This window comes from Trichoderma evansii (assembly GCF_050947405.1).
Source record: "Trichoderma evansii strain SZMC 28006 chromosome Unknown GGI43scaffold_16, whole genome shotgun sequence".
NCBI lineage: Eukaryota > Fungi > Ascomycota > Sordariomycetes > Hypocreales > Hypocreaceae > Trichoderma > Trichoderma evansii.
The window spans coordinates 344,334-369,418 of NW_028145190.1; the positions used below are offsets into that span (position 1 = coordinate 344,334).

Genomic DNA, 25,085 nt, shown 5'->3' on the forward strand with positions numbered 1-25,085 from the left:
TCCTTTTCGGTTATGAACGTTTTACCATGAACATGGATGGACTGGGTATAATATTATATCTGGTTCCTTTTTTTATATCAAGAAAACTGGTGGACTTTGGGTTAGAATTAGGATTGCTTTTTTATTCTTTCTATTCTTATGGAAAGCACGAGACGTCTCGTGGCATGTTGTGCTTTTTCTCTCTCTCTTTTTTCTCTGGCTGTTTTTGGATTTGACATGATATGACCCTAATGACCAGACCAAAGGGGATTAACTTGGATGATACCCGCAGTGCGCGAATAGGCACATATACAAACACACACACACTTACACTCACATTCAACCATGCTTGCACAAACATTCTTGAACATACGTATATCTAGTATATAGGTGTGACGATGACTGGCCGAAGAGGGGGATTGTTTATTTTGCTTTTTTTTCTAATGGCTAGTGTAGTGCTTTATGGCTTTTATTGAAGATTTTTATCTCATCCAAGATCAATTTTCGGCGCTTTTCTCTCTTGACTTGACCTGTCTATGTAATTGCCATCCCAATTCTCTGTAAACTCTCCACTTCTCTCACACGCACACCTTGGTAATATGTAACCTCATATCTCTCTCAGAATTTTAAACAACAAAAGCAATAATAATTAAAGTAAAAACATCATTAAATAACTCCCAAAGCACTCAAATCTATAAAGACTTAACAAACCACTCCGCATCCTCCTTGCTCACGCTTTCCGCCTTCCAAGCCTCCCTCGCAAGGCTCTTCTTGGCAACCTCGCAATCAAAGTTGATGTCGTCAATCAGCGCCTCCAGGCTCTTGTAATCCTTCTCCTCGCGGATGAAGCCCAGGATCAGGAGGCGCATGTGGGAGTCGTAGAAATCTTGGCCAAACTTGTGCAGGATGTGGACCTCTGCGCTACGGACGGTGTTTTTGTAGAAGGGGTTGTAGCCGATGGACATGACCATGGGGAAGGTGGTGAATGCGCCCTCTGCTGTGGCGGATGGCTGGTCTGGGTGAGAGGCGGGCAGGGCGAGGGAGGCGTAGCCGAAGTAGACGCCTGAGGGGATGTCTGCGATCCAGGGGGTGAGGGCGTCGTCGACGGGGAGGTTGGCCGTTGGGATGCCGAGCTGGGTGGTATTATGAGAATCATGTATTTGTTTTGGTATTACGAGTGTGTGTATGTGAAGTAGGATGAAGAGTTATTTTTTTGAGATATATTTACTGATGGATACGTACCTCCTTGGAACCACGGCCGAAGCCAGAAATGACCTTGCCTTCCATCTTGTAAGGGTAAGGCTTTTCGGGGCCGGCCTCAGGGCCGATGATTTCAGGGCGGGCGGACATGGTGATGAGTGGTTGTGGTTGTTGAGTTGAGTTGAGGTTGAGTCAAATTATGAGATGCGATCTTCGCCAGACGAACAGTAGAAAAGAGAAAGTCTGAGTGCTAACTCCTGTCTTAATCTACTGGTATATGTGCTGAATGAATAAATGGAAAGTAAGAAAAAAAAGAAGAAAAAGAAGAAGACAACGAGAGAAAAAAGGGCGCCGTTGAAGAGATGAAGCTCGGTATGACTGTTAATTGCAACCTAGAACGAAATAGCCACTTGGAGCTAGCTCCTTAGTGGTATTAGTTGGAGGGGGACTGTCTGTGGTTTTTTTGGCCTTATCAGCCGCGCGGGAGCAGCCAAAAAGATCGCGTGCGGCGGGGGAGCAGAAAAAGAAGGATTTGGCGGGGCACTCGGGTGTGCTATAGAAGCCAAAAGAACCTAAACTAGGACGTTCTTCGTTCTTCGTTCTTCGTTTTGAACACGCTTTTTCTTCCTCACTCTTGATATCACTACTGCCTAGGTAGGTAGTTACAGGCCTTTGCGGCGTCTCGGTGCACTCGGAGTTCGGTCGCGGGGCAAGTCCGGATGCGGGTCAGCGGACTTTGTGCCGGCAGGGCTGAATTTTTTACAATGTCCGGATGTTGCTGTTGATATGGGGATTGTTTAGCCTTTCCCCTTTGTTATTGCTTATTGCTGTGTTGTTTTCTTCACCGAGAGCTGGATTCTATGTGGATGATGTCTTTTTAAAATGGAGATAGGAGGTATCATTTGAATTTCAAAGCTACGTGTAAGCCAGCGTTTTTGCTTACCAATATAACAAACATCTTCCTAGAAAACTAGCTATACCGAAGATAAAAGGGTTTTCAGCTCCCTTGCAAATTATTAATTTGCGTCCCCCGTTTATATAAACCTGATTCATCATTCTCGTTTCCCTTGCTCTCCTTCCTGGTCGTAATTTGCTAGCGCTTCGCCACTCCTAACTGATTGAGCTAGGCAATAGCCCCTCCTATGGTAAAAGAAGGCTGCTTGGTATATAAGAATATTGAAAGAAAAAAAAAGGAGCAGAGAGGGTATTGAGCATTTCCATGTATATGACACCAATCCGGCAGAGATACATGCATCCTCACACGTTAAAAATGTTTACTTTTTCTCCTCGCCCTGTGTCCACTCCTTTCGGCCAAGCTTGATAATGTCGCTCTGACCAAGTACCCAGTGCTTGCTGGGAGCTTTGCCTTCATCAGCCAGCTGTGTGGCCCGGATGGCGGCTCGCGCAATCACCTCGGCCTCTTGCGCAACGCTGTCCTTCAACCCGATGTAGCCCAGGCCGTTCGCAATCCCCTTGAAGAGGCCCTCAAGGAGGCGGCCCTGCTCGCGCTCGCCCAGGATGAGGCCCGGCCGCACGATGATGCCCTGATCGAACTCGAGCTCCTTGATAGTCGTCTCGACGCCCTTCTTCATCTTGCTGTAGGGCGAAGTGGCCGCCAGGAGGCCATCGGAGCCGGCGCTGGAGATGAAGACAAAGGTCTTGACGCCGGCCTGCTTCGCGGCGCGGGCGACCTCGACGTTGAGGTCGTGGTCAATCTTCCACTGGTTCTCGATACCGCCGGCAGCTGCGCGGGTGGTGCCGATGGCGGAGAAGGTGACGTGCGGCGCGGGAGAGAGGCCGATCAGGGTGGCGGGCCACTTGTTTACGTCGGCGTCGACGATGGAGTTGAGGTTGGGCGACTCGGCCTTGGGCGCGCGGCGGGCGATGGTGGTGACGGGCTTGAAGGGGCCGGTGGCGAGGAGGTTGGACAGGATGAAGGAGCCGACGAGGCCGGTCGAGCCAAAGACGGCGGCAGAGTTGGAGGCCATTGTTGGAAGTTGGAAGCTTTCTATTGCTTTGGAGAATTGATCTGTGTAGGTGGATTGGTATTGTAGCAATTGCAATTACCAAGAGCAGATGAACAGATGGGCAAAAAGAAGTCTAGATGAGAATGACCAAAGCAACTAGGACGATGGAGCAGCTGGAAGGGGAGATGAGAAGAAGAAATATAAGCTCGACAGAAGCGGGCAGCGGAGTGGCATAATATGACGATTTCCACCTCGGGTCTTTGGGTTAGATGGAATGGACTTAATCACGACGTTGCGGCCCGAAACGCCCGAGGTCTGTCCAATGATGGGAATCAATGCAGCAAGTAATTGCACCGAGAAAACTAATCCATATCGGACTTGCTTATATCACCTTTTTTATTGTTTATCCCCGAAAACATTCGTCTACTATATGCGAGCTCTACATCTTGTGACGTGATTTGCGTTTGAATGCATTGGATAGACTGCGAAAAGGTGGAGAAAGTCCGCAGCAGCTATGGTCAGGTTCTAACCAGATTGTTGCCCTGAATAGGCAAAGTAGCTGCCGGGGGGAGTTTTCACTTTATAGCGGATAAAGTGCACTGCTAGCATGTGAGATTAGGTGCAGCTGCTAGGGGTCTGGGACCCCTCCAAACTGCTAGAGCTGTGCCCCTCCATCCTGGTTGCGGGCTTGCGACAGCATCTCTGCCTGCGCTGGTTCAGTTTTTTCTATATGCTGCGGACAACCCTTCCGCCTCTTGATGGGAGAATCTTTTAACCAATTGAACTCCGCAGCTTTGTGAATAGTGCTTCCTCAATACTCTGCGCTACGCTCCGCAACTCTGCCCATCATGGCTACTCAGTACGAACGTATGTATTTTGCACCATTATCGTATCCCGCGATAGTATCACCACAGCAAAGCTAACAGTCTTCAAGTTGAACACAATGTCAAATTCACCGAGCCTCGTCGCCAAGGCCGCCGTGTTGACATGGCCTCCTTCTTCTCCCTCCTGAACCAACTCGACGAGCCTGGCAGCACCCAAAGCCCCCATCACAACCCGCATGCCACACCAACGCCCGTCGACACGGCCGCACTTTTCCGCCTCCTACAGAGCCAGCTCCAGACGCTGCAGACGACGGCGCCGACAGAGGATAACCGAGATTTCCTCGAACAGCTGATAGAGTCTCTAGAAGACGACATTCACGACCCTCCGACGAGGCTGCAGGGTGCGAGCCAGGAGTTTGTCGATATGCTAGAGCGAGTGAACCGGAAGAAGCTCGACAAGGAGGATGACTGCGCCATCTGCAAGGTCCCCTACTTGGAGGACGAGTACTGCCTCGTAGTGGAACTGCCTTGCCAGGGAAAGCACCGGTTTGACCTGGAGTGCGTCGGTCCGTGGCTGAGGAGCAAGGGAACATGCCCGATGTGCCGTGATGAGATGGGCAAGAGGAAGGAGGTTCCGATTGTGGAAGATGACGAAGAGGAGGATGGCGATATGATGTATGCGTGATGATGGAAAGGGGCAGTGTAAGATGGGTTTGGCGTACAGGAGTCTTGGGTTCATTTAAGAGGCCACGCTGCGTATGAAAGTTGGCAAAGTGGAGATTTATCATGCTATGGCTGCGTAAGATCTAGAAAGCGAAATGAAGAATTTACCCCATCTCTTAGTTATTACATGTTTTGTTGAACCTGGGATAGCTTCAAGCCTCGATGCTCTTAATCACCTCCAAAGCCTTTTCCGCCCTCTTCTTCGCCTCGGCACCAGCTCCCACACTCAGCTCCTCAATCTTCTTCTTCCAAAACTTCCATCTGGTTTCACTAAAACCTGAGGCTTCTCCTTCCAATAATGAACCGGTGCTCAAAGCTCGAGTATCGTTTTCATCGAGCTGCGTTCCTTTGTGTCCCTCATCATATAATACCTTGCCGGCGTGAGTGATCCACTCCGATATGGTTATCAGGTATGTGTCCTTGGCCTGTTGAGAATCCAGTGGCTCTTCCAGCCCATCGCGAAGCTCCCACAAAGCAAAGTTTGTCCAATTTTCGACTGAAGAGCCGAGGAGGCGGGCAGCGAATGAGTTGAGCGACTTCCATTGGGCGATGGTAGTGGCATCTTTGGGCGAATTGTCGAAGTCAGGGGTGGCTAAGAATTGTTACTATTTACGCTTCGATAGTCTTGCATTCCTTCTTCTTATCGGGGAAAAAAGAGAATTGCTTTCAAACTCACCATTCCACGCCTCTCTCATGACGGGTCCAAAGAGCGGCATGTCGGTCCACAAGCTGTACTTTGATCCCCATACTTCAACGGTTGCGCTTTGCTTGACCTTGAGCTTCTGAGTAATTTCTACCAAACTCTGGGCCCGCGGGTCATCTAATGGGATGCGCTTGGAAATTTCAATCAAGAGTGTCCATAATGTCCAGAGAAAGCCTTCAGGCTCGTCGTGATTGCTTATTTCGTCGATGCTATTGGCGACGGCCTCATTGGCGTCTGTGCCGCTGGTGGAGCTGCCGATGGCTTTGTCTAAGAGGCCGAACAAGGTGTTGAACTTCTCTCGGCCGTCGGGAGCGAAGTCGTAGGAATCGACGAGGGAGCGGAAATCAATCAAAGATTCTGACATGTTTACGGATATGAATTTATCTGAGTGAATCACGAATGAAGGAGAAATCAAGCAGGAATAGGATGCAGTTGGACGAGGACAAAGCAAGGTGAAAGACGGTGTAAGTGGGGGAATATAGAGCGTCAAAGCGCTGTGACGTGCCGGCGTGAGACATCTCGAATGCAACTTGGTAATACCTAATTCTTAGAGATGCGACTAAGGTCTTACTACCTACCTAAAAGAGTAGGAAATAGACGAATCTCTTGCGTTACATCCACGTGTTAGAGTGCAGCCTGGCATAAATTCACTTTCGCGGCATGTGAGCGGAGAGACAATGCGGATGCCGCTGAGTGATCTATACGTACCTATATGCCGATAAGGATAGCGATAAGAAATTGCTGCGTGCTTGTACCACGGTACCTAGTGCAAACAAAGGCGAAGCTGCTAAGCCATGATTGGCTCTTACATATATCATCCACTGTTTATCCGGTCGTATTCTCAGCCACTCCACTTATCGGGCATGGGTTCGTGTTGCGCTGGAGCAAAGAAGGAGAGGATGAGGGAGGGTAAAGCGCGCTGAATAGTGTTGTGATCTGTACGTAGCCCCCCAATCCTTCCCCATCCCCAGTCAATTCCGCAATATGTCTCGAGAATTTGGTTTGACTGGCATTTTGTTTGCCCTGTATTCGGCCAGAGAGCTCAAAATGCGTCTTTAGAGTCGCAAGTTTTACTTTAGCACGTTCTTTTTGAAAATAGCCAAGTGGCCTAGTAGAATATTCGTGATTGCATAGCAAGAATACACATGCACGGCAGTACCTGAAGTACTCGTGCAAAGCTCGAAAATATATATAGTAGTACAATTACTGAGATTTTCTCACCATTTCCATAAGGCACCACAGCTAGATTGGTATTATTCTGGTCAATGTCGTTGAAGGAATCATGGAGTATTTCGCGTGATTCGGTCCAAGCTCGAGATCCATAATGAAGTAGCTGGGCGGATGAATCAATCGTTTGATCCTTGTTAAACCCGACGACCTGGGGGTTTGGCTTGATCACCACATGGGCGTTGGATAGGCTTGTAGGATCCCTTGACGTCAACTGATGATTGGCTGGGGGACGAAGAGAAAAAAGTCCGACTGGGAGCAATCCGGTAAATTGACGGCTTGCGAAAATTACTGTTATTATGCAAAAGAGTATAGTCTTCCAACTAAACCACAAGGTCCTACGGTTTGTTCCCATTGCGGAGTTGGAAAAAAAGATGAGGGATTTGGCTTTTTTTTTTTTTCCTTCTTAGAATAAGAATGTGAAAGAGGACAAATAGCAAATGTGTATCCAATTCATACTTCGTATTTAATCGTTCGTGCCAAGAAGGGGTAAGCTATTCAGCCCCATGATGTAGCCGAAGCGGACAATAAAATTACGTACACACCGATCTCGTTAATTCATATAATCTGATGCATAAACGTATATACTAGGCACACAAGCTAATTATAGCAAATGTATATATTAGTTTAAAGTAGTCTAGGATAGCTCTCTTTAGTAAAACTTAGAGGCAGTAAATGAAGGGAGTGACAATTCAAAAGTACATAGTGAAATTCCATTCCTATCTAAAATAAAGAAATACAGCGGTTCATAATAATAAAATAATTAATCAGTAGAAAATATTGAGCAGGAGCATCCTGTTTTAGCGTTGTTGGTATATATCGTGTATATATAACGGTATAGAGATATCGATGTATAAGAAAGACGGGCATATCACTCTATCTCAAGATGGGCAAGCGCATCAGGTAGTTGCGATATAGGATCCCATTTGTGCTTGGGAATCGCCTCAGGATTGGATCCCAATAATGGCAGCTGATTGATTGCTGAACAAATCCTCTCGTAGTGGCCAGGTACCCATTTCTCATACACATTCTTCACAAACCGGTATGCCGCCCATTTCCCCTCTTCGTCCTCATATTCAAATGTGTAGCGGTGGATCTCATGATGGTAATACATGGTTCTCTCTCCATCAATTTCTGCATAATGGCCATATATCCGCACCGATGTGCAGTCGTGGGAGAGAGAGAAAGCAAGAGTCTGCCGATGAAGTTCGTCCTGGCGGTTCACAAGACGAAACAGCTCAACAACGCTACGCACAGCGAGAGTCATGTTGTGAGCATTCAGAAGGTCTGCATCGTCTATAGATACATCGTTCATTTCATAGGTCAAGAATGGGAAGCATATTTTGTCTGTAGCCATAAAGAAAGAACGATAATTAGCAGGATCCTCACCAATGAACGGCAGAAGTCGGTTGAGCTGATCCTGGGTAAACTCGCATAGGGCAAATCCGACAGTCAAGTCAGGCTGCGGGCGAAGTTTGGTCAAGGGAACAGAGTTATTCCAGCCTCTGTAAAAGCTTGTACCCAGAATTTGAATGCCTTCATAAGGCATAATGTGCGAGCTAAACATTCTGGCGGAATCCAGCTCAGTTTTATCATCCTGTACAAGAGACTCAAAAAAGTCAACGCCAGGTTCTAGTCCATCGGGAAGTTCCTGGTGTTCCTCAAGCCACTTCTGACAAAGCTCCGTGATTTTTGGGTCAGGGCCCGAGAATGAATCGCCAATAAAGCTGCGCTCTTTATCGAGCATCATCTCGAGATGCTCATACAAAGCATACTTTTCCTCATGCGGCCAACTGTCACTCTTAGCATCTTCCGCATTTTCTGAGCCTTCTGGATCTTCCAAATCTTCTTCATTTTCCAAACCTTCTTGTCGATCACTTAACGCCATGGATTCTGTAAGGCATTTTTGTGCCAGTATATGCTCTCTACCAAGCCTGGTGTATTCGCGAGGCCAGAATCCTTCTTTTGCCCAAAAAGCGACTGGACAATCACTATTTACAATTTTGTTCGTAGCTTCAACAAAATTATGTTTATCAGATGGTTTGGATTCTCGTTGCCGCTTTGGAAAAGGTCCAGTATTGGAATCGGCGATGCCTGTATGGTCGATGGTTCGCTTTTGACCTTGGTTCTGAAGCGAATCACACCCCTCATCAGAGGCTCTCTCGGTTCTGAATTGTTCCATAGAGACAGGGAAAAGATCAATATAGTTTGCAGATTTTATGCAATTATAATATACTGGGAAGTAAATAAAATCATGGAATTCTGAGGTGCCAGAAACAGGCGATTACAGTGAATTATATAGTCTACGCTCGCTGACCAAAGCCGAATAGAAATGCGTCTACCTATTTGTTCGGTATACCATTAATACTATTACAGTGGGCCAAAAATAGAAAAGTAACAACGGCATAATTGGTGTGTAGAAAGGTGTCTTTGAGTATCCGCAAAAGGGTTAATGGATTGCGGCTACTTTAAATAAAGCGACTATCCATTCTTCTTTGTGCTTTGAGCTGATAGTAGAAGCTGTAGAAGCTGTAGAAGAAGATTAAAATGGCTAGAAATTAGAGATATCAGCCCATGATTGGGCTGCTCAGTAACGAAAGTGATGTGTTGGATAACAGTCTTCCTTTTCTTTTTACCATCTGCTGTTCGATTATCGTCTTTATCAAAAACTGAATGGAAGAACAACGTTCTTATATGGAGTCATGGTAAGTAGTGGAAAAAGAGCATCTCTTTGTCTAATATCCAGAAAGGTGTCAGGAGATACGGGGCAAATTTGCAATGCCAGCTGCCGACAATTGCGAAGAGCGGGGATTGGTTCAAAGAAGCCCAGAAGTCAGCCCTTCAAATCAAAGCCTTTTGCTTCCATCCGTGTGTAAATGAATGGTGTCAGGTGGTCCTGTAGGCGGCCAACACTCATGGTGGGCATCAAGCCAATGAGCATCAAGCGCATGAGGGAGGCCTACAACTTGTACACAAACAAAAACCCCTCCGTAAACACACAGCCTCGCTTTTCTCTCAACCAAAATTCACAGGCTCCGTCACTGCCCATTCACTTCATCAGTGATCATACTCCTGGCGGATTGTATATCATTTTAATGAAACCTCTTTCTCTATTAAAAAAAAAAAAAAAAAAAACAGCACAAGTTAATCATTAAACAGCTTGTAAGATCACCATATTCCTACGCTGTTTATCACCATAACTATCAACGTCCCTCTATATCTGGAATTACCATGGCAGCAGACGATGGATCTATGGATAAGTTCTTTTCTCTTTTAAAGCAACAAAAGTCACAGCTCAAAGAAGCTCAGGCCTACAAAGGACAGAAGCCTCCGGCTTCAATAAAGCGCTCCCGGAGTGCCCTTGAACAAGAGTTTTATCTAGCTGTATGGCACCCCTTCAGTCCAACTTTTTTTTTTTAAAAAAAAAAAAATATGCATGTACTGATCTTTGTCAGGCATTGGGCGCACGCATGCGTAGCTTGTCTGTCAATTCTGACAATTCGCAGATTCGCAGTTGTTTCATAGGTGCTGCGTATCCGCCCTGTACTTTGCCTCTCTCCAGCCTCATCCCGATACATCTTCGCGATCTCACGCTCGAAACGCAACATCGTGGTCGTGTCCTTATCGTTAGAGCTTTTTGCGAGCCAAACGTGATAGTGGCCATCCAGAATGCAGTCGAGGATGAGCTCGGAGACGTGGATTGCCTTGCCATCTATAACCTGCTTCCGACTACTGAAGCCAACGCAGTTCTTCCTCAAGGCGCTATTGTGGCAATCAAAGAGCCATACTATAAACGCACTGCTGATGGCGGCCTCTTTGTGCGAGTCGATCATCCCACCGACTTTGTGTTGCTCAAACCCGGCGATAGCATCATTCCTCGTAGCTTAGACGCCCGCACAAAGAAGATAAACCAATCAGCGATTCGCCTGAAGGAAGAGGGCAATGCAAAGTTTAAGAGAGGCGAGTTCCAAGTGGCTGCTGAAGTCTATTCTGATGCATTGGAGGCTTGTGGTCTGGGTGAAGATGACGATGACCTTCGGCGAGATCTGCGCCGGAATCGTGCCGCCGCAAACTTGCGTCTTGGTCGCTACGAGCTGGCCATCAAAGATGCCATGGCTTCTATGATCTCAACTGAACATATATCGGAAGCTGCCAAGAGTGTAAACGCCAAGGCCCTTTATCGAGCAGGTAAGGCCGCCTATGAGATGCAAGATTTTGCCCAAGCGAAGCAACACTTTGCTCGAGTTCTCGAACTCGATAGAGGCAACAAAGAAGCTCAAAATGATTTTTCTCGAACAATGAAGCGTCTATCTGAGCAGGAGAAAGGAAACTATGATTTTTCGATGATGGCCAAGTCCGCTACCGCCCAGCATTGTCTACTCGATCACGCTTCCTTTATCAGACGTGTCAAAGTTGCCCCGGCAGAGGGCCGTGGTCGTGGACTCTTTGCTACAGAGACTCTGAAGCCAGGTGATATCGTTTTCGTAGAGAAAGCTTTCTATGTAGCACACCGGGACGGCAGGGACATATCGGTCCTTCTCAATGTCAACACCGACCGCGTCTCTCTCGGAACACAAAGTCTATGTCTCCAAGGGACCATTGAAAAGATGGCCTGGAATCCAACGCTTGCAAATAAGTATACCGACCTTTTTGATGGTGGTAATTTTGGCAACGAGAAGGAATTTAAAGTGGTCGATGGAAGAGTTGCCGTTGACACTTTCCGGGTTCAATCTATTTCAGAGCTCAATGGCTTTGGTTGCCCCAGAGTCAAATCCAGAGACCAGGAGCAACAAGAGACAAAGAAGTCAGATCTTGAGCAAAGCACGGGTATATGGCTACAGGCATCGTACTCGAACCACTCGTGTCTCCCGAATGCGACCCGTGCCTTCATCGGCGACATGATGATTGTCCGCGCCGTGCGAGATATTCCAGCCGGGGGAGAAATCTTCATGGGATACAGTCCCCTAGGCAAGCCCTTTGACGAGCGACAGAAGAGATTGAAGAATAGCTATGGGTTTGAATGCGATTGCGATCTCTGCCGCGCAGAGGCAAAGATTCAAAAGGCCACCTTGGACAAGCGCGCTCGGCTCCGCAAGGAAATTGACTCATTCGTGTCCGCGAATGTAATTAATAATAGCAACCAGTTTACCTTTTCAGCAGTAAAGAAGGCCAGAGCGAAGAAGCTTCTGGGAGAAATCCGAGAGACGTTTCCCAAGGCACACTTTGAGCGTCTTCCCCGGTTGGACTGTATGGACATCAACTTTTGGGTCGCTAAAACTGCTGTCGGGAGCCCTCAGCAAGATCTCAACAAGTTCTTAGATGTTCTTCGCGATTTGGGCTATTATATCAATATTCAAGGTAGAAAAGTGACGGTCAATCGAGAATCGGCAATTCAACATGAGCATGTAGTCCACGCTGCAATGTACGCTGCTCAGTGCTTGACGGCAATTGGCAATGAAGGCGCCGCTTCTGCGCTGGTGGCTTTAGCCAGAGAGGTTTTTACTGCCATATTTGGTGCTGATGAAGGGTTTGAACAAGAATTCCTATCCTAATTTTGGAATTTCAGAGGCTGTTCTACAGAATTTTATTCGCTTAACTCATCAATGGGCAGAGAGGGCGCGACTGCTGCAGCGGATCATTTTATTTACAGAAGTTTGAGAGCCGAGAGTAGGGAAATGTAGAGATTAATTTAATGTAACAAGTCAGCAAGTGTCTAAGGATTCCTAGCTAATAATAGAGACACTCACTTCTGAACATGCTGCTCTTGCCATTTTTGCATTGAACCCAATGCGAGCCCGGTAGCCAAAGTCACTTTAAACGCATCGAGTCTTACAGGAGCGTAGCGAGATATAGTAGACTATAGATACCTACCTAGGTATTAGAAATAGTACTATGTCGTTATTTGTAGCTTTTGGAAATTTTTGCCAGTCTATACAATGCGAACGACAGCCAGATGGCTTCAGCATCAGCTACGGGTCTTGAAGTTTGACTACAGTCATCTCTACTCACGTAAATATAGAAAGGCTAATCTCAAGTAGAACCTCCGCCAGAGTTGATACCACATTTATTGACATCAACACCGTGGCCAAGTAGCATCTGGACAACCTCTGAGTGGCCTAGAACTGATGCTGCAAGGAGCGCCGTGCCCAACTCTTCGGTTTGAGTGTCGACATGAAGACGCCCCTGTCTAACATTCGAACAACGTTCGAACAACGTCCCGATGGCCTCTTGATCGCCCTTTACGATGCCGCTACTGGCGAGTATTGTCCACCACTATGTTGACGTCGGCTCCCCTGTGCAGCAGTGTCCGAGCGACTCTAGACTGCCTCTGGCCGCGGCAGCCTGCAGTGCTGTACCATAATAGCCTCTTTCCCATTGATATTGGTGCCTCTTTCTAGGAGCATTTTGAATGAGCTTCTAGCGCCGAGCAGCTATCTTTCTCTACCTTTGACGAGCAGCATCTGGGCCATTTCTTTATGACCTAGTCGTGATGTTAATATGAGCGGATTCATGCCCATTTTAGTTGTTGACATCTATCCTGTCATCCAGCAGGATATCTTGGACGACATACTTTAAACCTATACCAACCGCTAGATTTAAATCTGTAAAATATTCTTATGCGATATCTTTTTCCTCCCCTCAGCGATATCATCCAGAAGCTCTTTAGCGAAACCGCAGCCATATGCGAAGCCATGTAGCGAATATACGAGGCGAACGGAAACTTATCGCCAGCGACGGTTATATTACCTAATACTTTGATGTCGGGTAAGTCCATGTAATGAAGACATATTGACCATAATACGTTCCGCGACTCTGCCATGCTCAGGCGCCCTTTCCACATTCCTTGTCGATTGCGATCAATGAGAAACTCTCTAGCTATCTAATGAATAAGTAACAGTTAAGAGTTATAGACGCTAACAAAGAGGCCGCAAAGATTCGTGACGATGCTCTGAAAGCTGCTTTCTGGCCACATCTCGGACTCGAGTACCGCGTGTGACGCACACCGTTCTTTCTGTAACGCTAGAGTCAACGCTACGTTCGCTTCTTGGAGTGTAAGAGGCCTGACAGCAGCGAGGATAATTTGAGGAAGGATTTCGGTTCGAGTTGGGTTCGTGCTCCGGCTCAAGAGCTTCTCATATGCTAGCAGATACACACTTGACCAGGTCATGGAAAGCCTGTCCATTGCAGGAAGTTGTTGACGCATTCGAGGAGGGTGATGGAGCTGGTGGGTTTTGAGACATATCCTCCTGCAATCTGGGCCAGCATGGTATCTTATCAGGAAAACCAGGAGATAGTATGGATTCACGAGCTGCTCCATATTTACTGGGTGTCAAAGGCCACGCCATATGGCACCAACGATCACGTCACCGATCTGAAGCTGGATACGAAGGACAGTCAACCTGATAACCCAGAGCCCGAAGCCTATGGTGCTAAAATGACAAAAGCTCTTGCACGCTTCAAATCCCGCCTCATCGGAACCACAGGGGATTATACCATCAGGAACGCTGACAGTATGGCCATGTATGCATTGGTCCGATATGTGCAGAAGGCATTGGGTGGTGTCTATCCACATTACCCGCTTGCTCCAGAACCCCCGAGTGATGTGACCCCTCGTCAGAGATTCATAGTTGACGGCTATTTCACCATCGACAGCAACGGCACAGTCGAGATTCCGGCTAATCGGACGCTTCTTGATGCCGTGGATTACACCTTGGACATGGGTGTGTGCCTTGCATCAGACGACGAAGACGGCGATTCAAATGCCGACGCCTTCTTCACGGTCAACATTTCCCAGGTCATCGTGGAGACGGACTACCCGGCCGACTATCTGTCCAGCTGGTCATCATGAGCCGGCTTGACGCCAACGACGACCTCTCCGGCCCCAAGTCCAACCGCAACATGGAACATAGCCATCTATAGCCAGGCGAACTGTGCCGGCGACTACTACGTTCTCGAGGGCCACAACCTCGACAGCCCCTCCAACCAGTGCCTCGTCATCCGCAATGGCAATCTTCCCCAGACGTCGACTACAGGGAATTCATGCGAGTGGTTCACCAACGGCGGCAGCACTCGGGCCAACTGCAGCGCCGGAACCCTGACCCAGCCACTTTCATGGAGAGTCCTCGGCGGCGTTTGCACGGCCCATGACACTGGTGACTGTTCCAACGACGGTAACGCGCATGCGTACGCCCCGGGTGATGGTTGCCACAACTACAGTACTTCCAACAACGACCTCAAGACCTGGGTCTCCCTGCAGTGCGGCGCCCTAGTCGATGTGAGTGAACCCAAGATGAAACCCCTACAGATTGTCAGTTCCACCATTGTAGTGAATGGCACAGGGCCATCACGGACCCAACAACATACTTCTGTAATGACTAATGCGGTGGACTCAAACTTTCACTCTCCCCTTAGATTCCAGCCGAGGCCAACCTCTAGAGGATAAAGATGAAGGCTTGGACTGTATCTGGAGCTTTGCTAGGAGGATGGTCTATGATCTCAACGCAGAAATGCCCCAGCGAGTCATTATATTTATCAAAGTTTTGAAAGCTGAAAGTAAGAAGATGGAAGGTTTAATTTGACAAGAATGTTAACAAATCAAATCTCATCCAGAACTAATACAGAGATGATGCATGGAGACAGTAATGAGAACATGAGCGTTGATGATAGTTTACCAGTGCTTATATATAAGTGACTCTCAATGTCATTGGCTTCATGAGTGTTTAGTGTACCAATTAAGCGCTCTGGCTGCGGTGCTTAGCTGCGCGGGGTTCTAGGCGGAGCATCAACTTAATTCAATTATCTACACGTTTACAGCAAGTAAATACATCGGCGTCGGCATTAACATAAGTTTAATTGGTGTTTGATCTATGCAAGATTCATCCTCATTCCTCCGTTGGCGCAAACCACGCTTCCCGTCGTCCATCCACTCTCCTCAGTGCACAGCATGTCGATTGTCCCGGCAATCTCATCGACAAATCCGGGCCGTCGTCCACCCATGCCCTCTCGCACCAGCTTGTCAAACTTCTCAGCTTCGTCTCCCACCTGCGCCAACACGTGAGACTCGCCATTGTAGGCTGTCAGTGGCGCCACGTCTACATACGGCTGGTTGGTAGCCCAGAATTTTGGGCCTGCTTCAGCGTACATGTCGCCCCAAACAGGCCCCGGGTTGACTGAGTTGACTGTCGCTCGTTCTGAGAGCTCTCGCGCCCAGGTTCGGGTCATGACTTCGAGGGCGCCCTTGCTGCTGGCGTAGACGGACTGGCCGAGGTACCCAATGGAAGATGAGACGCTAGAAACGTTGACAATGCGGCCTGAGCGGTCTGTAGGCAGATGTGGTGCCACAGCTTGAGTTAGGAGGAGAGGTGCCAGCACGTTGACGGCGTAAACCCGAGTGAACTCGGCTTCTGTAATGGCGCCCTTTGTAGGGTCGTTCATGTACTGATTTGATGAGACGCCGGCATTGTTAATGAGAATGTCGACCTGGAATTGTCCCTGTGGATTGTAGCTGTGGAAGAAGCTTTTCGCGGCCTCGAGAATGACGGATGCTGCTTCAGTTGCCTGGCCGAGATCTGTCTGGATAGACTGGCTGTGGATGTTGTGTTTTGATTTAATTTCTTCTACTATCTGCTGTACCGGGCCTTTGGACGATTCTGAAGTGAAGGTAAGGAGCACATTGCTTCCCTTGGCGGCAAGCCGCTTGGCTACTCCAGCTCCAATGCCTTTGTGAATTGCGTGTTAGTAGGATATATCCGGGTAAGTCGTGTTAGTGGCGGCTAAAGACGAACCTCGTGAAGCACCAGTGACGATTGCGAGTTTGCCCTCATACGGTCGAGCCATGATGGTGATTAGAATAAAATATATCTATGTCTGTCTGTTAAAGAGCAAAAAACTGCCGAGAATATTTATGAGGAGTTTAAAATAAATATATGCATGCACCTCGAGATTAGGCAGCGCTTTTACCCAGCCGAATATATGTCCAGGAAATCCCCCACCAATATGCCCCGCGGCGCGATGTTTCCACACGAGGGATTCTCCATAGAATACTCCGCTACAAATGTCGTCATTGGAGCGCATAGGATTGGTCTCGTTTTCCTGAGGTAGTTATTCCACGATCGACAACTTTATCCGTCGGCAGCAATCGCGCCAATCAACGACATTTGGCCATTTGTATAAAAGGGTGGGGATGGATGCCGATTTCAGGGGACAGAGAGGAAAAATAAAGCTGCTTATTCGTTTAAACTCAGAGTAATTTAGATTGATCAGGGACGGCTAAGTAGATCTAGATAGATGAAAGTGCCGCTAGATAGATCTAGGCAGTTCAGGGTCCTCTAGATATATTTAAACCATCTATTTCGGCCAATACTATCAGGCTGGATGTTGATATTAATCCCTTGGGGTAGGATGGCTTTGCTCTATAGATCAGATAGGTTACTACATATGTTGTCAGATAGCGTCTTCTTAGTAAAGTGATGGCCTCCATGAGCTACCCCGCCGAACTATCCATCCGTTGAGACATTCTTCTGCTCTCCCTGCATAGAGCTTGCAAAGTTAGGGTCATTTCATTGGAAGTATACAAAGTACAAGATGATGCAAGGGATATCGTTTGGTGTGCGTGTGGTGCCACACGCGCAACGCGGTCTCATCTACGAATCACCATCCATTTTTACGGAGATACTCACGTCTCTAACATCACCACGTTAGGCTGTTGAAGTTAGCAGTCAACACCAACGCCACCATGTCAACCACGTTTGTGACACACCAGATGCGCTTGTTTGCATGGAATGTCCATTTCTTAGCTGCACCCTACGGTTCTCGTTTTTCTGGCCTGTTTGGACTTGATGGCTTTGATATGACCTACCGAGATGTCTTGGCTGAGCTGCGTTTATGTTTCGATATACCGGATGAAAAACCTAAAAGCGACGCACAGGCTACGTGTAGCAATCAGGACCTACATGAAGACGTTTGAGATAATCTTGCATTTGCATTTGTCGGCTTCTGGAACCTGCCTCCAGACGAGACATCTGCTCCACTCGCCCCGTCCAATGTCTTTATTAGTTCTACAGATCTTGACCAGCCAATACATCTTCCTCCTCCTCCCACACTTTCACCAAACTCAAGAGAGCAATACCCAATTATACGCTTTCATCTCGTTCAACACCGCTCTTGTGATTTACCAGATACCGCAGAGCTTGCATCACATCTTAGTGGTTCGTCTTAAGCAATTAGTTTACATCATATTCCATTCTTCCAGCTAATATTTATCCAAGCTGGCTGCGCGCAGCATATCCCCATACCTATCCTCCGCAAAAATTCCCGTTATCTCCCTCCCAAAAAACCCTCGCAAGACTCCCGGATCGCCAGTTTGCCAGTACATAGAAGCTCACAACCACTCTCGGAACGCTCCGTATCTACATGTAGCTACAATGAGAGTTATGAGCCAACCCAGTTGCTTACTAGCGAAGAGGAAGACTTTACTAAGATAGTAGCACCACCTGGTATGGAGGTTGCGCCTGATATTATCGCACAGTTTCGTGATTCTTGTCTTGTTGGAGCTCGCCAATGTGCGGTATCAGGCAAGGGTCGAGCTTGGTGTAATTTCCCTACAGTCGGCCCTGCCTTACAGGCATGTCATATCATTCCGCAACAGCAATATCACTTATACCCTCTATACCCCGATATTGATGACAATGACGACCATGACGGTGCTGCATTCAGTCCGCGTCGTTTGCAGCAGGCCTGGCAACGTACCTGGTCTGGAGGCAATGGCATTCTTCTGCTGAGCCACCTCCGCGAACTCTTTCACACCAGGTTATTATCCATTCACCCCGAAACACGGCGAATCCGCGCCTTTGTGCCATATGACGTTATTTGTGACTATCATGGGCGTACTGCTAAACTGTCGGGTACCGTTGATCTCAGGGCTCTACGACACCATTATGATATATGCTGTATCGAAAACATGGCCGCCGCGTCACGGCCTTCTGAACTTCTTCAACTTGAAATGGAATCGTACGAGTGGGACGGGTCAGATTATGTGCACAAACGAAAACGACAACGGGTTGCGAGACACGTAGGTGATACATCTTCTAGCAGCAGTGGAAATGTCCAACCCCCCCCCCCCCGCGGGGAAGTTATGAAAGCTATATAACACCAACAACTTCGCGGTGGTTCTTGGCTGATGTAAACCCAGAGCTGAATAGGCTCAGCTCTACTAAAGATTAACTATTGAAGGCAAGGATCCGTTATGGTTGCATATTACAACCGGTGGAGAGTGATAGACATAGACTCAGCTATTGCAAAGATGAGTATTCTATGTAGCAGTAGTAAGAGACGAAGACAAAGAAATACTAATTTCGCTAATTATTTGAAGCAAAGGAAATATGGATTGTATCTGTTTGAACGATGAAGAATAAAAGCCTAGAGCTCGATTTTTAAGCGCCTTGCGAAACAAGATGGCCTTTGGAGTGGCCGCTGCCTGGGTCTACACCCCTGCAACGCTTCATCCAGGCCCTCACAAGAACGCCTTGTAAGCCTCACGCCATTTGAGCTGCGAACCACCCACACCACCGTCGCAATGGCATCACAGCTGAGGCTGTACAATAAATCTAGGAATAAAATACTCCTCCATCCGCTAGTAATTTCATGCGATAAATATAATTTTTCTAGATCATACTTTTTCTTTTGTTTTCTTTTTCCAGCGCATTCAACCAGCTATTATAAGAGAGAATAAGATATGGATTCTAAAAGGCCGCGCGAAGACGATGGAGGCCCTGAGCCAGTAAACGGAAATAAGCGCCAGAAAACCAATAGCCAAGATACAAATGAGCTCTGCCAAGAATGCAAGCTTCTAGACATCGGCAATAGCTTCGTGAAAGCTTCCGATGCCTTCAAACGAGCCAGAAAGGGCATAGTCAAGCGCCCTTCGAAATTATTCCATGGCCGCACGGGCGGTCCTCTATTCTACGGGGATGCCTTCTTTGCGCACTCATTCGGAAAGCGCTTATCAAAAGATGCGATATGTCCTCTCTGTCGTTTCTTCTGGTCGATGAGAATACAGGCGGACAAGCGTCATGAGAATCATAAACTTCTTGCCTTTTGCAGTAGCGAAAGCTGGATGTTTGGTCTTTCGGGGTTGAAGAAGAGCCCTGCTTGGCATCATGCCCGGGATACGGTATGGATGAGTGTCGTGCCGGATATACCATCAATACCGCAGTCAGGTCATGATGAACATTGGCTTGACAACGACATTCCGGCTGTTGGACCGATCTATCTCTTGCAGTCTGACAAGACTCATGAAGACGAACCGGCATTACTGGAAGCAAGGCAGCTCAGTAGCAGAGTTGATTTTGCCATCATACAAAAATGGTTCTCCTTTTGTCGGCAGTGGCATCTGAGGTCTTGTTGTCGACCAACCAAGGGTGATACAATCACACAGGGGTTTCGTGTAATTGATTGTGAAAAAGACCCTCCGGCTGTGGTCTCGATGCCTTGGGGAGTTGAATACGCTGCGCTTAGCTATGTTTGGGGTCAGCGGCAAGAAGACTTGGTGGACTGGCCTGCAACTGTCCTTGATGCTGTTGATGTATCTCGAAGGCTAGGACTACGGTACCTATGGGTAGATCGACTGTGCATCAACCAGTCTGACCCGGTGGAGAAAGACTATCTCATCTCTCGAATGACTACCATTTATGAATATGCTGAGCTTACCATTGTTTCGGCGTATGGGTCAGGGGCTAGCGATGGTCTTCCGGGTGTTCGATCGACGTCTCGAAAGAAGCAGCCAAAGATTCAATTAGAGGACGGCAGCTTACTAGTTTCTGCTCTTAGAGATCCCCGTCAAGAGATTCTGGCATCCGATTATTGGACAAGGGGATGGACCTACCAAGAAGGAGTATTGTCAAACAGGCGCCTAGTGTTTACTGAAAATCAAGCCTACTGGGAGTGTCGGTGTATGGCAGCGCAGGAGTCTTTTCAGATTCCCCTGGAGCTAGTCCATAAAAATCACACTCCTGTTGAGAATAATGTCGCGGATTTGCGTAGGAGAGAAGTTCCTCCTCCTACGCCACAGGGACAGCATATGGAGGACTATATGCTAGGTGGCATATTCAAGAGCGAGTCATCTGGTGGTGAATACTCAGACAAGTATTACAAAGATGTTATACACACCGATGAACACAGACTGGACTATGGATTTCCCGTGCCAGACGAAGGATCTATTAATTCCCAACTACGAGCATTGAACGATCACATTCGTGCCTTTTCAGCAAGGAAATTAAGTCATGGAGGAGATTCTCTAAAGGCTTTTCTTGGTATCATCGGCATGTTCAGAGACAAGAGGCTGCACATGTACCTTGGTATCCCAATGTGGATGGACGATATACTGATCGATTTAACGGGTGCTTACATCACGTTCGCCTTATCAGTCTGCTCATGGTATCACCGCAGCGGTGATGAACACCAGATGTTTATCGCGGAGCCGTGTGAGCGCAGGGAACATCTGCCATCTTGGACCTGGGCAGGATGGCAAGGCACCGTATCATGGCGAGCCCCGCCATCAGATGAACATAGCGTCTTCATGGGTGGTCTGGTTACGGCGGAGCCACTTCAAATTCACTTGGTGTGGGCAGCAGATCTATATCTAAGATCTGCTTGCGAGCCAGTATGCCTGCGACTACTAAATCTGTATTCGACAGATGTACTGGATGCAAAAGTACCTATGCTGCTAGAGATACGCAAACCACTAGTTCTGAAGTACTCTATCCGGCACGAAATCAAGGGGAGCTGGGAATGGAGACGCTTGGCAGGCAGAGCAGGCGAGAAGCGCCGCTACCAAGCCGAACGACAGGAGTGGGACAAGAAATGGTATCGCATCGCTGGCAGGTTGGCATTTGTCAGTATGTCCATCTTTATTAGTGAAGAGGAATGGACTTGGAAGCATTACACCGGCGAACTTGTCAGCGTGCTCATCTTTACGGCTCAGAGACCCCGCGCGGAGCATGGAAGGGCAAGATTTTTGACGCTGCAGAGAGTAGAGTCTGATTCGTTTGAATCACGATGGGAGAGAGTTGGAACTCTGCAGTTGATTATTCCAGAAATAGACCTGGATAAGTGCTTCACAAATGAGGAGTTGCTAAGGAGGATTCCCGTGAAAGAGTGGGGAGGTGCAATTGTTGTTCAGTAGAGAGGATGGGGTATATATTTAGAGGGAAATGTTGAAATCATATATTAAACTATATAGACTGAGTTAGTTAATACTATATCTTAGGCGAGAGATGAAATACCCATAAAAAAAGCATAAACGTAATTGAGTTTATTGGATAGCGAGGCGACAGTTTTGAGCGTATAGCAGATAGTTGATGTAACCAGTAATTGAAAGGAGTAATCTCTTCTAAAAGGTATCTCCTACGAAGAGAAACATACATATATTGTATTAAAGCTTTAGAGTTTAAGAACCAAGGTGATACCAGCAAGTGGTGGGGGAGGAAGGTAGCAGTGAGTAGTGGAGCTATTCACAAATACTACGGTTTCTAGACATGTAACTTCAGGGGCTTGAAAAATCATCCACTCAAACATAGTTTAGAAATCGAATAGTGGTACATGATATGAGAAAGTCATTGCGTACTTGGGATGGTAACTTACATGATGAGGTACTGCGTGTATCTCTGCTATGGCAAACTCTATCTTGAGCAAAACCCATATTTGTACACGCAATCACTGATCATGGATAAATCTAGACTTTCTCCCTTTTTTCTTTATTTCTCTTCTTTCTTTCACTTCTTGCCGCTGCTCCCGTTTCGACTATTTGATATTCTTCAGCGTCTACATTCTCAGCCATTCCCATTCCAACCCGTGGTTATAGTCAAGAAAAGGTTTGAAAACTTTCCGTTTCCGTTTCTTTTTTCTTTTTCTTCCATTTTTATTGACATTCTTCTCTTTCTCTAGACGAGATGATTGAACCACCTCCCACGCCAGAATCGTTTGAAGAGCCCACCGACTCAGAAACCCTTGAAGAGCCCACCGATTTAGAATACCTTGAAGAGCCCACCGATTCAGAATACCTTGAAGAGCTCATTGACTTAGAACACTTTAAAGATCCCACCGGCCCAAAATGGAGTCTTTTTGATATATCGGAACCCCCTATGGTAATATGCGGAGCAGAGAGGAGAGAGGAGCCGGAAGTGAAAGAATCTCCTTTAGCGGCACTTATCAGGGAGGATTTGGCTGCCGGGCCACCTATGAAATGTATGGCGTGGAAGAATGCACTTCAAGCATTGGATGTAATCCCTTCAAGCCAGCGGACTACCAGAGCGCTAATCACCTTGCTCCGGCCGGCTATCCGCGATGAGGAGGAATATTGTGCAAAGCTCACCACTATGAGTGAGTCTCTTCACATCGAATCAATCCAAAATCTAGATTTCAACGAAGTATGGGATGTGATCCGTCATCTTGCAGGACAGCCGAAATGGACTGACGGGGTGGATTTCTTGTGTGGCGAATGGCTTGACTTGCGAGATATAGTGAGAGCCCTAAGCAAAATACGTGATCGTATTGAAGGAAAATGCTGGGGAGTCACTTTACTGCGTAATTACGACATTCCAAGGGGGATACAACGATACGAATCACTATGGAAGTCCGTGATGGAAATCTTAGGAGAGGGAAGAATGGGAGCCCGGATGCAGGCATACGTGGATGCGTTACTTGAGTCATCGTCCCTGGATAGTTCTTTTAATTAATGAACTTTTTTTTCTCTCTTTTGTTTTCCTGGTTTTGTCTGAAGCTTTAGAGGTTTTTAGGGGCTACGGTTTTCATTTACATGTATTTTTTCTTTCGTGGAAATATCCAGAATTCACCTACTATTTGTTGTTAATAAAATACGAACTAAGCTTCAGGGTTTAAGAATCAAGGTGATACTACCAAGTGGTAGAGGAAAGGTATCAATGAGCAGTAGAGCTAGTTAAAAATATCACGATTATCCAAGTAGGTATATAAATTCAGGGACTGAGAAATCATTCGCTCAAATATATTTTGAAAATTGAACAGAAGGGCATGATAGGAGAGAGAAATCACCACGCACTTGGAAAGTGAGTAGCTTATGCGATAGTGACCTAAATGATGGGCAAAATTGCGAGAGGCTGTTTGTACCTCTGGCATGGCAGACTCTCTATCTTGAGCAAGGTTGGTGATGTGCACCCTTTCAATCATCAGGGGTCAGTGCGTTTTTTCATCTTGCTTCTTCCTTTTTATCTTCCTGTTCTCCTCCTCCTCTTCTTTTTCTTCTTCTTCTTCCCCTTCACATCCCCTACGGACATTCATTTCGAAACACTCTTTTGTCTCAACACCTGCTTTCTCAGCCATCTTCTTCCTATCCCAAGGACTTACTCTCTGCCAATGTAAGATTTGAAAATCCACATCCATCCTTTTCTTTCTCTTCTTGTTTACTTTACTCTTTCTCTGTAGAAAGATGGAGGAGCTTCTTCTTACCCCAGAACCCCCCAAAGAGCTCATAGACCCATCATGGAATCTATTGGATGTATTGGGGCCGAGAAACAAAGAAATATTTCTGCACTATCAACGCCACCATTTGAATCTGCTCGTGAAGGAAGGCATCATCATTGTGAAGGAAGGATGCAGCCTCTATATTAACGACCAAGGATTTATCACCGCTACGGGATGCGAGGGGCTGACAGAGGAACAGCTGAGGAAACCAGCCCCTGACATCTATCCCCTCTACTTCAACGAACAAGGCTATATCACCGCCGTGGGATGCAGATCGCTGACAGAAGAAGAGCTGAGAGCACCAGCCCCGCTGATGATATCTGGACCTGGCAGGAAAGATAAAGCAGAAGCAAAAGAGTCTCCTTTAGCGGCCCGTATCATGAAGGATTTGGCTACCGCACCACCCCTGATATGCCCGGCGTGGAAAACTATTCTTAAGACATTGAATGAAATGCCCCCAAGCCAACGAACCGCTAAAGCACTGGTTACCTTGCTCCAGCCGGCCATCGACAAGGAAGAAGAACACTGGGAAACCCTGGCCATTATGAGAGCATCTCTTGACATCGAAGAAATCGTCAAAATAGATTTCGGCGACGTATGGGATGTGATCTATGCTCTTGCAGAACCAGAAAAGCGGGATGATGATACAACGTGTGACGAGTGGCATGATTTGCATAGTATAGTAACAGCGTTGAACACTATACATGATGGAATCCAGGGGAAATATTGGGGAGGCACGCCGTGGTACACTTACGACATTCCAAGAGGAATAAAACGATATGAATTAATATGGAAGTCCGTGATAGATACCCTGAAAGAAGGAATAATGGGAGCCCGGATGCAGGCATATGTAGATGCGTTGCTTGAGTCATCGTCCCCGGGTCTTCATGATTGATACAGTTCTTTTCAAAATTCTGGGTTATCGGAGACCATACTTCTCAATAAGAACGCCTACGGCAGAGCAGG

At 47.2% G+C, this 25,085-nt stretch overlaps 13 protein-coding genes across 13 annotated transcripts; 7 read left to right on the forward strand and 6 right to left on the reverse strand.

Annotated features, from left to right (window-relative positions):
• Nucleotides 1-263: 263 nt before the first annotated feature.
• On the reverse strand, nt 264-1,779 carry GGI43DRAFT_106281 (riboflavin kinase). The gene is made up of 2 exons (XM_083198840.1): nt 1,222-1,779; nt 264-1,112 (listed from the first exon to the last, which is right to left on the reverse strand). The coding sequence occupies exons 1-2, from the start codon at nt 1,327-1,329 to the stop codon at nt 672-674; spliced, it is 549 nt and encodes a 182-aa protein (XP_083058556.1). The 5' UTR covers nt 1,330-1,779; the 3' UTR covers nt 264-671.
• A 1-nt stretch (nt 1,780) lies between these two features.
• GGI43DRAFT_106323 (uncharacterized protein) lies at nt 1,781-3,727 on the reverse strand. The gene has a single exon (XM_083198841.1). It carries the CDS (start codon nt 3,165-3,167, stop codon nt 2,454-2,456), a length of 714 nt encoding a protein of 237 aa, XP_083058557.1. The 5' UTR covers nt 3,168-3,727; the 3' UTR covers nt 1,781-2,453.
• Nucleotides 3,600-5,028, forward strand: GGI43DRAFT_106261 (uncharacterized protein). Its single transcript, XM_083198839.1, has 2 exons — nt 3,600-4,013; nt 4,081-5,028. Exons 1-2 carry the CDS (start codon nt 3,995-3,997, stop codon nt 4,653-4,655), a joined length of 594 nt encoding a protein of 197 aa, XP_083058558.1. The 5' UTR covers nt 3,600-3,994; the 3' UTR covers nt 4,656-5,028.
• GGI43DRAFT_106230 (DUF3632 domain-containing protein) lies at nt 4,751-5,927 on the reverse strand. Its single transcript, XM_083198838.1, has 2 exons — nt 5,370-5,927; nt 4,751-5,285 (listed from the first exon to the last, which is right to left on the reverse strand). Exons 1-2 carry the CDS (start codon nt 5,758-5,760, stop codon nt 4,846-4,848), a joined length of 831 nt encoding a protein of 276 aa, XP_083058559.1. The 5' UTR covers nt 5,761-5,927; the 3' UTR covers nt 4,751-4,845.
• Nucleotides 5,928-7,494: 1,567 nt separating this feature from the next.
• On the reverse strand, nt 7,495-8,805 carry GGI43DRAFT_428835 (uncharacterized protein; the record flags this gene model as incomplete). Its single annotated transcript, XM_083209026.1, has 1 exon — nt 7,495-8,805. One exon carries the CDS (start codon nt 8,803-8,805, stop codon nt 7,495-7,497), a length of 1,311 nt encoding a protein of 436 aa, XP_083058560.1.
• A 706-nt stretch (nt 8,806-9,511) lies between these two features.
• Nucleotides 9,512-12,541, forward strand: GGI43DRAFT_106339 (uncharacterized protein). The gene is made up of 2 exons (XM_083198842.1): nt 9,512-10,007; nt 10,079-12,541. Exons 1-2 carry the CDS (start codon nt 9,855-9,857, stop codon nt 12,173-12,175), a joined length of 2,250 nt encoding a protein of 749 aa, XP_083058561.1. The 5' UTR covers nt 9,512-9,854; the 3' UTR covers nt 12,176-12,541.
• A 112-nt stretch (nt 12,542-12,653) lies between these two features.
• On the reverse strand, nt 12,654-13,027 carry GGI43DRAFT_385684 (uncharacterized protein; the record flags this gene model as incomplete). The annotated part of the gene is made up of 2 exons (XM_083203685.1): nt 12,654-12,896; nt 12,980-13,027. The coding sequence occupies 2 exons, from the start codon at nt 13,025-13,027 to the stop codon at nt 12,654-12,656; spliced, it is 291 nt and encodes a 96-aa protein (XP_083058562.1).
• Nucleotides 13,028-13,887: 860 nt separating this feature from the next.
• On the forward strand, nt 13,888-15,066 carry GGI43DRAFT_385685 (uncharacterized protein; the record flags this gene model as incomplete). The annotated part of the gene is made up of 2 exons (XM_083203686.1): nt 13,888-14,462; nt 14,544-15,066. 2 exons carry the CDS (start codon nt 13,888-13,890, stop codon nt 15,064-15,066), a joined length of 1,098 nt encoding a protein of 365 aa, XP_083058563.1.
• Nucleotides 15,067-15,277: 211 nt separating this feature from the next.
• Nucleotides 15,278-17,157, reverse strand: GGI43DRAFT_410137 (SDR family NAD(P)-dependent oxidoreductase). The gene is made up of 2 exons (XM_083206592.1): nt 16,409-17,157; nt 15,278-16,342 (listed from the first exon to the last, which is right to left on the reverse strand). Exons 1-2 carry the CDS (start codon nt 16,458-16,460, stop codon nt 15,489-15,491), a joined length of 906 nt encoding a protein of 301 aa, XP_083058564.1. The 5' UTR covers nt 16,461-17,157; the 3' UTR covers nt 15,278-15,488.
• Nucleotides 17,158-17,825: 668 nt separating this feature from the next.
• GGI43DRAFT_106377 (HNH endonuclease signature motif containing protein) lies at nt 17,826-19,087 on the forward strand. Its single transcript, XM_083198844.1, has 3 exons — nt 17,826-17,830; nt 17,891-18,946; nt 18,994-19,087. The coding sequence occupies exon 2, from the start codon at nt 18,121-18,123 to the stop codon at nt 18,769-18,771; it is 651 nt and encodes a 216-aa protein (XP_083058565.1). The 5' UTR covers nt 17,826-17,830; nt 17,891-18,120; the 3' UTR covers nt 18,772-18,946; nt 18,994-19,087.
• Nucleotides 19,064-22,121, forward strand: GGI43DRAFT_106361 (HET domain-containing protein). The gene has a single exon (XM_083198843.1). It carries the CDS (start codon nt 19,357-19,359, stop codon nt 21,802-21,804), a length of 2,448 nt encoding a protein of 815 aa, XP_083058566.1. The 5' UTR covers nt 19,064-19,356; the 3' UTR covers nt 21,805-22,121.
• A 449-nt stretch (nt 22,122-22,570) lies between these two features.
• GGI43DRAFT_428842 (uncharacterized protein) lies at nt 22,571-23,356 on the forward strand (the record flags this gene model as incomplete). Its single annotated transcript, XM_083209027.1, has 1 exon — nt 22,571-23,356. The coding sequence occupies one exon, from the start codon at nt 22,571-22,573 to the stop codon at nt 23,354-23,356; it is 786 nt and encodes a 261-aa protein (XP_083058567.1).
• Nucleotides 23,357-24,084: 728 nt separating this feature from the next.
• GGI43DRAFT_385689 (uncharacterized protein) lies at nt 24,085-25,014 on the forward strand (the record flags this gene model as incomplete). Its single annotated transcript, XM_083203687.1, has 1 exon — nt 24,085-25,014. The coding sequence occupies one exon, from the start codon at nt 24,085-24,087 to the stop codon at nt 25,012-25,014; it is 930 nt and encodes a 309-aa protein (XP_083058568.1).
• Between the last annotated feature and the right edge of the window lie 71 nt (nt 25,015-25,085).

Coding starts and splice junctions, on each gene's coding strand:
- GGI43DRAFT_106281 (XM_083198840.1), bottom strand. CDS start 1,329: ATGTCCGCCCGCCCTGAAATCATCGGCCCTGAGGCCGGCCCCGAAAAG. Junction 1,113..1,221: donor TCGGCCGTGGTTCCAAGGAG/GTACGTATCCAT, acceptor AATACCACCCAG/CTCGGCATCCCAACGGCCAA.
- GGI43DRAFT_106323 (XM_083198841.1), bottom strand. CDS start 3,167: ATGGCCTCCAACTCTGCCGCCGTCTTTGGCTCGACCGGCCTCGTCGGC.
- GGI43DRAFT_106230 (XM_083198838.1), bottom strand. CDS start 5,760: ATGTCAGAATCTTTGATTGATTTCCGCTCCCTCGTCGATTCCTACGAC. Junction 5,286..5,369: donor CATGAGAGAGGCGTGGAATG/GTGAGTTTGAAA, acceptor AACAATTCTTAG/CCACCCCTGACTTCGACAAT.
- GGI43DRAFT_106339 (XM_083198842.1), top strand. CDS start 9,855: ATGGCAGCAGACGATGGATCTATGGATAAGTTCTTTTCTCTTTTAAAG. Junction 10,008..10,078: donor AACAAGAGTTTTATCTAGCT/GTATGGCACCCC, acceptor GATCTTTGTCAG/GCATTGGGCGCACGCATGCG.
- GGI43DRAFT_410137 (XM_083206592.1), bottom strand. CDS start 16,460: ATGGCTCGACCGTATGAGGGCAAACTCGCAATCGTCACTGGTGCTTCA. Junction 16,343..16,408: donor CGTCACTGGTGCTTCACGAG/GTTCGTCTTTAG, acceptor CAATTCACAAAG/GCATTGGAGCTGGAGTAGCC.
- GGI43DRAFT_106377 (XM_083198844.1), top strand. CDS start 18,121: ATGGAGGTTGCGCCTGATATTATCGCACAGTTTCGTGATTCTTGTCTT.
- GGI43DRAFT_106361 (XM_083198843.1), top strand. CDS start 19,357: ATGGATTCTAAAAGGCCGCGCGAAGACGATGGAGGCCCTGAGCCAGTA.